The sequence below is a fragment of the Melospiza georgiana genome, chromosome 2 (genome assembly GCF_028018845.1).
Source record: "Melospiza georgiana isolate bMelGeo1 chromosome 2, bMelGeo1.pri, whole genome shotgun sequence".
Classification (NCBI taxonomy): domain Eukaryota; kingdom Metazoa; phylum Chordata; class Aves; order Passeriformes; family Passerellidae; genus Melospiza; species Melospiza georgiana.
Window position 1 is genome coordinate 52718445 of NC_080431.1, and position 12325 is coordinate 52730769.

The 12325-nt window shown below is 48.6% G+C and overlaps 1 protein-coding gene across 4 annotated transcripts in view; it reads right to left on the bottom strand.

Annotated features, from left to right (window-relative positions):
* Window positions 1–7573: 7573 nt before the first annotated feature.
* Window positions 7574–12325, bottom strand: part of TSC22D1 (TSC22 domain family member 1) — a 90581-nt gene continuing 85829 nt past the window's right edge. For 2 of the 4 annotated variants that reach the window (XM_058043098.1, XM_058043092.1), the window contains 2 exons: window positions 9976–10027; window positions 7574–8984 (listed from right to left, as the gene is read on the bottom strand). In XM_058043098.1, the coding sequence (XP_057899081.1) occupies window positions 8727–8984; window positions 9976–10027 (310 nt within the window). In that variant the 3' untranslated portion in view covers window positions 7574–8726. Of the gene's footprint in view, window positions 8985–9975; window positions 10028–10436; window positions 10727–12325 lie in introns of those variants that run through there. The other 2 variants (XM_058043105.1, XM_058043109.1) reach the window with 2 other exon arrangements.

A 12325-nucleotide genomic window follows, 5' to 3' on the forward strand; every position in this document is an offset into this window, starting at 1 on the left:
TGCAGGCTTTGAGGATGCTCCAGTAGAAAAGCAGCCCCAAAACTCCTCACTATCAACTCTTTAAAACAGAAAGGGACACCTGCTAGACTAGTTCCTTCCCCTGTAAGATTTCACTTGATTTATTAAAAATAAACTAAGAGCAGCAATATTGTGAAAGGCAGATGGAGAGAGCCCATGGCTGCAGACTTCTCATAAGGCTTTGCTGAGCCCCTGTACTCAGGGGCACAGACAGGTACAGCACTTCAGCCCAGCTGCTTCACTCAGCTGCATTATTCTGATAATGCATTTGAAATGCTTCGCTCAGCTGCATTTGATTTTCTCCCATCCCAGGTAAGTATTTGGTTTTCCCCTCTATCAACTGGGGGCCACTTCTCCCTGAAGGCAGGGGTGCTTGCAGTGAGCTGCAAACCAAATCCATTCTTCATGCTCACCTTCACTTTTCATTTCTCTTCAGATCTGGGGTTTTCATCAACTGTATCTTTTCTACAAAGAAGCCTTCTGGCTTCTTTCACTTGTGATTTTGCAAGTCTTTATAATCAGTTCTTACAAATGCTTTAAGCAAGACCACTGAAGCACTTTGTAACATCCTTCTGGAGCATTTATAAACAAGGTTGTGTCAGGGACCAGCCTGACATCACTTAGAGACAAACATTTACCTCTAGGGTCATGGAAACATTTCCAAAGAACTGTTCCTTGCAGAGTTTCAGTGGTCTGGCCTGCCCAGATGTTTGGTCCTCACCTCAGTCACCTCACAGGGTCAGTGCAAGCAGGAATGGTGGCCCTGGAGTAGCTGGCACCAGGGAAGATGCCACTAACAGCTCCAGAGACTGAATTAAGTCAGTGAAAAAGCCCAACTGCTTTTAGTATGGACATTCCTATCAATTCATCATGCTTTCATGTCTATGCAAAAGATGCAATAAGTTACCCCTGGAGCACCTTTGGAACTCCTTAATGCCCTACCTGCCATGGCAGAAAGATTCTCTTCTGCGGACTAGAGAAGTAACCACTCTCAGTACATTATAAAGCAGGTTTCACGGCTCCCCAGCGGTGCCAAGTTTCCAGCTTCTCTCGGCTGTGCAAGGAAGGGGAAATGAGCTCCTGCAAGCCTCCCGTGAGGAATGGATCCTCGTTTCCAGCGCCTGTAAGCGGGGCCGGCAGGGCAGGAGGGGGATGCAGTGCAGAGCACAGCAGGCTGCAGCCCCAGGTGAGCCCACGGAGGGCACTCTCTTCTGGCAGCGGCCGGTTTCACAGAGATCAGGAGTGTAAGCACAGATCTAATTGAATTGCAGATGCCTTTTCTGATGGCTATCTGCTAGCAAAGCTTCAATTAAAGCAGGAGCAAAGGCAGGACGGGGAGGTTCTCGGTAATAAAACTAATGGAAGGAAGAGTGGCCATTTACAGCAGCCTCCACAGGGAGCATAATGCAGGTAGATTCTTTTAACAAGATTTTTTTGGGGGGGGGTGTGGGGCGAGAGATCTGAAACCTCAGCACAGATGCCCAGCTTCCAAATCCTAGAGATCCTGAGTGTATGTTGGACTGGAAAGCAGCTAACCATAATTTAAATAATACAAAAATAAGCTCATGTCCATTGCTTCCAGTACTCCCTGATGAACAACTTCATCTGCTTTCCATTCTGAAGGCCACTGAGGTTTGTTCTTCTTGACTTTGGTTTTAAGGCTGAAAGGTTTTATTCACTCCCCTTTTGTTACTTCCAAGATTAAGGTGGATTTGCCCTGAGCTTGCACTTGCCAGATCAGAACCTCTCATCATCTTACAGTGCCTTTGGAGCTCCAAAGAGGGAGAACTTTAACAGAGCTCTCAGTGCACCCAAACTACAAGACTATAAATTGGAGTATTATGACTTTTTTTTGTTTTGTTTTGTTTTTTTACCTGCAGCTACTTTCTCATGATGGCTTGAGCCACATCCACTGTGTATTACCACATACACATCACTGAAAAGCCACCCCCACCCAATGCAGCTGAAGAATCAAAATTCAAGATGGCTTGAGAACCTGCTTTAGCTCAGCAATAAGGTTCTTGAGAACTGTTTTCCCTTTCCTCAGACGATTGTTACACTGTACCCAAATTCCTGTTGTGCAACAGTTTGGAGGCCTCTGGGCCATGTCCTACCCAAACCCTCTTGCTTCTTGGCGCAGCACAACTCTCCTGGGGGCATCTCAATGGACAATCACCCCCTGGGATTCAGTTTCAAGGAAAATAATCAGAGTTTGGCTGATTTTCCCTTTTGAACTGCTGCCCTTTTCCGATGTATTTACAATGTAAGGAAGTCAGTTTATTCATGGTTTGGCTTTTAACTTTGTTGTTGAGCTTGGCTTTGCTCCTGTTGGAAATTGGACCCCAGTTGAGGAGGGCAGTTGCCAGTGTCTGCTGGAAACTCCTTGCCTGGGATTCTCAAGCAGGCCGTTTGTTGACCTAGCTCAGCACATACTAAATAAATGCAGTCAGAAGAGTCTGCTTACTCATCACAGGAAAAGGACTGGCCCAGTGGCAGGAGTTTTCCAGAATATCCCCAAACATTTCAAATGCCTAAGTTCACTCCAGACTTCTCAGGAGGTCCCTCCAGCAACCATTCTCCATTCAATTTCAAACATCTGAAGTAACACTGAATAGCAAAGGTTGGAATTGGGCTGATTTCCTTGAATTTCTAACTTATTTCAGGTTTAGTCCAGCAGAAAATTCACCAGGAAGTTAAAAAATACAACCCTAAAAGAGAGGAGAAAAGTGACAAATAATGCATCATCTGTAAGATGTGACCTGTTAGTAATGTGCTCAGGATGCTTAACAAGAGGTTTTGCAAACGGCACATATTAAACAAACAAGTATGCCTCCAGCCAGCAAGCTGCTATTTCTCCCTGCAAGGAATAAATAATACTTAAAATTCTTTGTATTGAGATTTGTAGCTACAAAAAATCGCGGGTGGTAATTCCCAAATAGCCTTGTGGGGTTCTTTCTGCAGCTGAACCACAGGAAGCTGCCTCCCAGGCATTGATTTATTCCCTAAGAATTAGGGAGAGGCATCTCTAAGGCACTGCATTTACTCCCCTGCTGCTGGGAGGTTTTGTCTGGGTGCTCTCTGGACAGTTTCCAGGCATGTTATTGAAGAGTATTTCTCTTTCCTTCCACAACAGTCACTTGCTCACTCCCCCCTGACTGGGATGGGGGAGAGATTTGGAGAAGTGAGAAGGTTTATAGGTTGATATCAAGACAGTCTAACAGGTAAAGCAAAAGCCATGCACACCAGCAAAGTACAACAGGGAATCCATACATCACCACCCATGGGCAGGCAGGTGTTCAGCCATCCCCGTGATAGCAGGGCTCAGTCACATGTAATGGTGACTTGGGAAGACAAACCCCATAATTCCAAACATTCCTTCTTCTTCCCCCAGCTTTATATGCTGAGCATGATGCCATATGGTCTGGGATATCCCTTTGGGGTCAGCTGTCCCAGCTTTGTCCCCTTCCAGCCCTGTCTCTGGTGGGGTGAGAGGCAGAAAGGGCCCTGACTCTGCATCAGCCCTGATCAGCTGTAACAAACACATCCCTGTGTTACCAACGCTGTTCTCCACACAAAACCAAACTATAGCTCCACACTAGCTCCTATGATGAATCCTAGCTCCATCCCAGCCAAAACCAGCATATTCTCCATTCCTGATTCCATACAATTTACATCATGCTCAGGTCCCACATTCTCCAGTACATCCTCATTACCCACCACCACTGTCACCATCCTTTGATATAACACACAGGATCATTTCCTTAGTCTATGGATCAGTCCTGTGAAATGTCTGTCAAGCAACCACAGACATCCACAAAATGTCCTTTGAGATTGTTTAGTCCCTGGCTTTGGTCAGGACAGGAGATGTGGTGTGCTGTGTGGAGTCACCGGGCACCAAGGCAGGTCACGTCAGGTCACTGCTGCACTTGCACTGCTTCCTGTAAGGCTTGTCCTCCACTGGTTTGGGTGATTCCTGCTGCAGTAATTCCTATAACAGCCAAGCCAAACTCCACATTAGAACAATTTCAAGACGTTTCCATTACAATCTCCACCTCTGGTTCATTTGGAGCAGACCATGGGGTTTAAAATTGCAGTTAACTCTTCTGCTTGCCCTGCTCTGGCCTGGACTTTTCCACACTCCTTTAGGAGCATACCTGCTCCAAGTGAAGCCTTATCTACGAACCACAGACCCTTCAGGGGTCCACCTGCTGTGGCATGGACTTACCCACAGCCACAGTTGCTTTGAGGTAGACCAGTTTCAGCATGGTCTTTTCCATGGGGCACAACGCCTTCAGAGACGTTCCTGCCTCACCCAGTCCCTTGGAAAATAAACCTGCTCCACTATGGCCTTACCCATGACTGCAGTCCCTCCAGGGGTGTATTTGCTCTCTCCTGGGCTTATCCACAGCCACACACTTTGGAGTAGTCTTGCATGACCTCAAGTAGAACCTTGATGTTTCAAGGTGTGCCTTCTCCAGTATGGACTTACCCTTGGGCCACAATCCCTTCGGAGTCCAGCTGCTGTGGCACAGACACCATGGCCACAGATGCTGTGAGATGTACCTGCTCTGGCACGGCCTCATCCAGGGCCACAGATGCCTCAGGGTGTCCAGCTCCCACATGGACTCACCCACAGATCCCAGGCCCTTCCACTCAGGTTCATGCTGGAGTTCCAGCCTGTCCAGAGCAGCAGCACAGCAGCAGCTCTGGCTATCTGCCAGCCCGACACATTGCCATGGCTGTTATCGAAATGTTCTCAGGCACCACAGAGTAAGGAGATAAGCTGCACAGCAGTGCACTGGGCAGCCACTAATGAGCACTAGACTCAGGCAAGCAAGCCCTGTGACAAGCAGGAGCCTGTCAATTAATAGCAAAACAGCAATACTAGTGATAAAATCGATGGAGCACATTCCAATCACATCTGGTGGTACTCTGAGCCCCACAGCAGGTGACAAAAAGGACTGTTGTGGTTTAACCAGGCAGCTGCTGAGTGCTACAACAGCCACTTGCTCTTGTTTCTCTTTCCTTCCACAACAGTCACTTCCTTACTCCCCCACAGTGGGACAGGGGAGAGAATCAGAAAAGCGAGAAAAGTCGTGTGTTAAGATGAACACAGTTTAACAGAGAAGCCAACAAGGAATCCATTCACCACTCCCCATGGGCAGGCAGGTGTTCAGCCATCTCCAGGAAAGCAGGGCTCCACCACATGTAACAGTGATTTGGGAAGACAAACACCATCATTCTGAACTTCCTCCCCTTCTTCCCCCAGCTCTACACACTCTGCACAACACCGTATTTTATAGGATAGCCCTATGGTCACTGGGGTCAGCTGTCATGGCCATGCCCCCTCCCTGCTCCGTGTGCAGCCCAGCCCTGTCTCTGGTGGGGTGAGAGGCAGAAAAAGCCCTGACTCAGTGTCAGCCCTGTTCAGCTGTATCAAACACATCCCTGTGTTATCTGCTTTGGTCACAAATCCAGCCCATTATCAGCTACTCTGAGGAAAAGTAGCTCTACCCCCAGCAAGTTACCACTTTCAAGGATTTGTGGAGACCCCAAAATCTGAACCGCCTAGACTTGCCTCAGAATTATTTGCCAAAAAAATTTTGGATTAAAAAAAAAAAAAAGGCGTAAGAAGAAAAAAGACCAGCAACCTGGTCTCAGTGATAATTTGCTTTGATCAGTTTATCATATTGCTATTAAAAATAAAGCCAGTGTGCAGTTAATTGACAGCAAGAAATGAAATGACAAACAGCTTGAATACAGCCTGAAGAGTTACTGAATTGGAGATATACAGAGAATAAAAAGGTTGACATATAGAAGAGAGGTTACATTTAATATGACTCAGTGCGGATGAAAACATGAGCATCTCAGTTTGTAAAAAGAAAAATTTTGGCAGAAAAAGACAACACTCTTGGCCACTGATAACATTTGATTTAAAGTTCTCTGAAAAATTATTTGTTCTAGAACAAAAGGAAAAATCAAAACAATTAATTCCAGAAGTATTACAACATAACTGACAAACATCTACTCTTTGTCTGGAGTTTAAGCACAGTTTTAGTCAATTTGAATCCATTTCATGAAGAGGCTGCAGCTTTGACAGTGCTATTGCTAAAATCATCTCGGCAACAAAACATTGCTTGGCCTCATGTTAGCGGTTAATAAACAGTTCCAAGAACCAGCTCGAGAGTTTGGAACTACTCAGTACATAAATGATCAGATTTGCCACTGTTTAGCAGAGTGTAGTAAAATTATTAATGTATTACCTAACCAAAATCCTGAAGCCTTCCAAATAATTTCTTAAAGAACAGTTAAAAAAACCCCAGAGGTCCATTTCATTAAAAATAAAAATATTCACAAATTTTGATAGCTGAAGCGGGTGAAAAAACAGATCTGTGTAAGTATATTAAAAAAGTCAATTTTACAATGTTACGGCCTGAAAGCATTGAAGAGACAGTCAGAAAATAAAGGCAACTGCAGACAATTAAGCCCTTTAAAAAGCACCAAAATTAGCATTCCTTTTGTCGGATCCAAATAATTCAAGCGTTGTTCTGCCACAAAGGCCATCAACAATTTCTAATTTTAGCTTAATCCATTAATAAGAAAAACCCTGCATTTCTCACTGGTGTTTCCTCATTAAGAGCACTCCTAAATTGTACACTGAAATCTCAAGAACACAAGCTATGAATTCAAGTTCACACTCCCATGAAGACACACTCACATGAGCACTTTAATATGGCAATCCCAATAAAGACAATTCAACTACTTGTGATTCAGCTAAGCAGTGCCTTAACTGCTACATGGTAAGTATGCACCAAAAGCAGAAATTTAGCTATGAATTACACAAGAGTGACCTGTCCCACCTTGAACCTTCAGCTTTCTTGTTTCCTGTGCTACACTTGATTACTCTCAGTAACAAGAAGCTCCACAAAAATAGTATCTCCTGATTTCATTACAAGTGAGCAATCATATGACCCTATTAAAAATCCTTTGTAAATAACCTTTATATTTTAAGTCAAATTAATTTCTTTTCCACGGCTGTAAAATTGCAAATTCCTTTGCTCCCCTGGTTGCAGTGTATTGATCACACCTTCACTACTCTTTCATCTAGAAATTCATAAGCTCAGATTCCATTTTAATCAGTATTACTAAGAAGCATTTTTTCAAACTTACATGCACAAAGCTGGAAATTATTCTCAACGTTTTTCAGAAGGCACAATTAATACTGGTGGGATAGCTGCCTTTGTCACTGAGTTAAGGGTGGGAACTGTGCCAGCATGGGATGACCAGTGCACAGGCAAGGACACAGTTTGCCACTAAGAAACAGCTTATATATTGTTATATACAACAGATATCTGTGGCCCCACAGTCCTGACCATACAGGACTGGACCAAACCCAGCGTTTTGCTTAGTCAAAGGGTGCCCTACTCCCTTCCTCCTCCCTTTAACTTCAGTATCTGCCTGATTGTTTTCAAGAACTGACCTCACCACCCATGTAAAACTGCACTGCAACATCTTAAACGTGGCTGTGGTTAACACCAGTACACTATACAAACAGTGATTTATCAACATTGTATGCTTTATTGAAAGTTGACAAGTGCAACAGTTAAATACATCGACGTGTTACAACTGTAGAGAACATGCACAAAAACATATGCATACTACTATACAGATCATATGCAAAAAATCCATACTGGGAAATCCAATTTTTTTTCCTTAATTCTTTGCTAGCAGGGCTTGATAATTTTTGGAGTGGTTTTCCCCATCTTGAACCAAACTACAATGAACAATGATTTACTTCAAGATAATCAGCAGCCAGGGAACTTCAGAAGTTACACAAACAGCATTAATTTGCCAAATTCTGAACATTTGCGTAGGTGCATTCTTATTTATGTAGCATAAAAAAAAACTTTTCAAACTTCTTCAGATCAGCCAATGAAACAACTAAACTTCAATCTGTACAACCTAAATAGTTACAGTTTTCTATTTTACAAAGTAATTACACTAAATACACAAATGTACAGTAGGCAAATAACCTTCATGGTAATTATCCTATGACCCAACAACTGTATTGTCACCTACCTGTTTTCTATATATAATACAGCTTTATGCACCTGTCCACTGGTTCAGAAAACGGTGCAAATATTTGCACTTAAGGTTTCAGGTGACAATTAAGTGTTAAACACTGAGATTACCTTTCTCCCTCTTCCTCTTAGATCCTACGCACCAATCCACACTTTGGAACCCCAATGCACTACAGGGGGTTGAGCCATCACTTTTTACTCCAGTCTATTTCTTCACGTTTCCAAGTTTGAAAAGCACTTGTATCAGCTGTAGCACTGGATGAGTGGAAGATTTAAAAACAAACCAAAAAAATTCAGGCATGCAGCTTCGTTTCTCAGCCATTTGCAGAAGCTGCTCGAGTCCCCAGTGTACTTGTGCTAATTCTCTGGAAGAAGTTTATTTTATTCAACCAACCTAAGGACATAGACTCCTTCAAGCCAAAGGGGTAAGGGAGGTAAGGGAGAGACAGATGAGTGTGTAATACAAGGGGGAGAAGCCTCTCCTGATGTGTGCAAGGCATGGAGTCCTCAGTCTGGGTTGCAGTGTGCATTGAAATGGATGAAGGGTGGCTGTGGCGGATTCCCGCTAGTCCTCCTCGCCTTGGACAGTCCAGAAGCCAGCAATCATGGTGGCGATGACATCGGGAGCTATGCTGAAGGCCCTGAGCCCTGTGATGCTGGCTGAGCAGGCTGCTGTGCTGTCCCTTGTGACTGGGAAGAGGAAGGCGGAGAACCAGTCTGCAGCTGTGCTTGGAACTGGGCAAGCTGCTCTGGGCTGGCAAGTGTTTTTAGCAGAGTGTTCTCTTGCTCCAGCTGCGAGTTCTTCTCTATCAGCTCTTTGATTTGCTCTTTGAGGACCTCCACTTCCTCCCTGACAGCGTACATCAAGTGACTCTTCACCAGATCCTGCAACGCAGAGCAGAGTGTGTGCGTTAGGGGAGCGACGCAGCGGTGGCCCCGGCGGCGGACCCCGCTCTGCAGGGTGGCCCCGGGCAGCGCCGTCCCTGCCGTGCCGTACCGAGCCGGGCCGGGCCGGGCTGTCACCGCGGGACTCACGTGCGGCCCGGCCTGCACAGCGGCCCCGCCCCCCGCCAGGCCCCGCCCCCGCGCGCGCCGGCTGCAGCCAGTTCTGGGCGCAGGTTGCCGCATTTCCCTCCCTCCCGCCGTCCGCGCGCGGCCGCGGGTGACGTCAGAGCGCGGCGCAGCCAATGGGCGGCCGAGTTATTTATAGCCCGGAGTTAAAGGCTCGGAGTTTGCCTAGCAACAGCCGGAGAGGCTCCCGGGAGAGCGGCTCCAGGCACCGCTCCAGTAACAAAGGGCGGCCGGGCCCCCGGCTCCGCGCCGGGCGGGGGCCGGGGCAGCGGCCGCGGCGGTCCCCGAGGCGAACCCGCCGGCTGCGGGCACCGCAGCGCCCGTGCCGCCCGCGGGGAGAAGGGCGCAGCGGCGGGCATGTCCCGCTGCAGCCCGCGGGGGATGCGCTCGCCTGCGCTTTGGGGGGAGTTAAAAAGATAAAATGAAAAGTACCCCAAAACGCCCTCCTCTCTTTGGGAATGTTAAACCCCCCAAATACGCTCCGCTTGCTGCCCAGCAGCGCCCCTCCGCCGCCGCATGGAGCCGGGATCAATCGTTTGGGGAGGCAGTAGCCAAGAGCAATGCCGTCATTCCCTCCCCGGCATCAATACACAAACGTGCGCATTCCTCCCCGCGGGAAGCCTTTGATAAATTAAAAATAAAAATAGCAAAAAAAACCCCAAAAAGCTCCCGAAACCGACGCCGTGCCTCCCCTTCCGTCCCGGCTCCGCTACCGAAACGCGTCCCAGCACGGCATAGCCGCTCTATCCCCATATTGTTTACCGCTTCAAGCACGAACGAGGTTTTATGCCCCATCGGTACTTACCATCGCTTGCTCGATTTTGTTGTCGATAGCTACTACGCTTGCACCAGAGGAGCTGCAAGAGAGAAAGAAAGAGAAAAAACATACAACATTAGCGGCGGCTGAATTATTTAAGAGACAAGAGACGCGAGCATTGGTAGCCAGTTGGCTGAGAAAGTCATCCTCCCGCTGCCCTGCCGCCGCCTCACCAGGATGCTCTAATGCAGCAAAGCAACCTGTAAAGCCGCGCCGAGCCCCCCCGCCCGCAGCCCCGACCAAATATCCCGACATTTTGCCTCCCGACGGAACATAAAGATGGAGCTCGATGGCAGGCTGCGGCAGAAGCGCTGGGCGCCGGGGAAGGCAGCAGCTCCGAGGGGAGAGGCGGGCGCCGGTGCCGCCGCTGCGGCTCCCCCGGACAAAGGAGCTCACCTGCCCCGCTACCGCCGCGCCGGCAGAGCCGCTCGGACACAACACTTATTTACCTACTGTCGAGCCTCAGGGACGAGGTGTCGGTGCCCAGCAATGACGATAAGAACGAAATCGAGAAGTGTCTTAGTTGATAAACTCCTAGATCCATTGCCACCGGTCTACAACATTGGGCATTCATGCAACCGCGGCCAGAAACGCTCCCCGGGAAAAAAAATATTTCAGGTCTCGCTCCTCTCGGAGGCGTGTGTGCGTGCGGGGCCGCTCCGCCGGGCGAGGCGGGGCCGGGACCCTGCGGGACCCTGCGGGGCTGCGCTCGGCCGGCTCCGAGCGGGGTCAGCGCTCCGCCGCGCAGCACAAAACCCGGGCATCCCGGCCCCCCCCATCATTTATGCGCCGGCGCCGCCTCCCATTGGCTGCGCTGCCCGGGCCCCGCCCCGCGCCGCGCATCTCATTAGCGCGCCCCCCCCCGCCGCCGCGCGGGCCCGTGGCGCCCACGCGGAACGGACCCACACGCGCGGGAATGGGGGGGCTCGGTCCCGCCGCCTCCGCGAGCTCCGGCACGCGCGCTGCTGCCGCAGCGCCGCTCGCGCTGCCGGCCCCTGCCCGCAGCGACCGAGCGGGGATTAAAAATAAAAAAATTAAAAAAAAAAAGGAGAGAAAAAATAATAATAATTAGCGGGCCCGAGGAGCGGCGGGGAAACCCCGCACGGCCCAGCGGGAGCGCAGGACGCGCCGAGGGCCGCCCGTGGCCGCGCCGACACCGCCACCTATCGGCGCGCGGCAGCGGGGAAGTCCCGGTGCCGCCTCCCAGGGCTTGTCCGGGAGCCGCCGCGGCCCGACAGCCGCACGTTTGTGCCCGCACAGCGCAGCCCCCAGCCCGCAGCTCTGCTCGCTTCGCCCAGGCCAAGCAGGAAAAGCAGGATACCCGCACACTGCAGATAAAACTCTTTCAGACAGCCACGAGACCCCGCCATCCCTTACACACACCTAGCGAGCCCATAAAACCTTTTTTGAAAAAGATATCCAGCCACTGATCGTCTACAAAAGCACATACGGCAAAACCTGTGGATTTCTAACAAGCCGGCTGATATTATTCTGCAGTAACAGGGAAAATGCCTCTTCACTTATTTTTAGGTTGCACCATAAGGCACTTAGTCTTATAAGTTGCAGTACATGCCTTAATAATTTAGGATAAGATCCTTCTCCCACTAACTGTGGTCTTTTTCTCAACAAATGTTATGCTCTCATGCATCATGGAACACAGCAACTAAACTCAGTGCCTGTCCAAATGATCTTCTCTACCAGTAACAGCCTAGAAAGAGAGCCAAGGCTGAACTAGACCACCATCAAATCCCATCACAAGAAACAGCCAGCCTCTAAAACCACTCTTTTCTAGACCTGCACTTTCAGCATGTGTTACATTACTTAAAGGCACAAAAAGAAGTCAAAAACCTCTTCCATTCTCTACAGCAAACTCCTCCAAGAGCTACAAGTCACATACATCACAGGTGCTGCTCCCAGAGAAGCAGGAAAGCCAGGAGGCACGGAATAATCATCTTAAAGCTAAATTTAGCATTTGCGTATCTGCATCATCCTTCTTAGTTTATTTATGCTGTCCTGGACTACTATTCTTTCATTCAGTAATGCCAGCAGAGTAGTACAAACTAATCCTGTTCACAGGGAGGTCACATTTAAGAATAATAATTCCTCACAGCCACTTTCCTGCTACCATACATAGAGGGTTCACATCCCACAAAGGCACAGTTCCCATCCCACCCTTTGGATATGTGGGGAATTTGCACAGGATAGCAGCTAAGAGGCCGGCAATTAAAGGAAGTGTTTCAGAAAAACCCTTGCCTGTGCTGACTGGCAAACTCGTGACAGCGAGTGAGGGGAAGCGATGCCTTTGAACATCCAGCTCCCGCCATGGACAGCGCCGGGA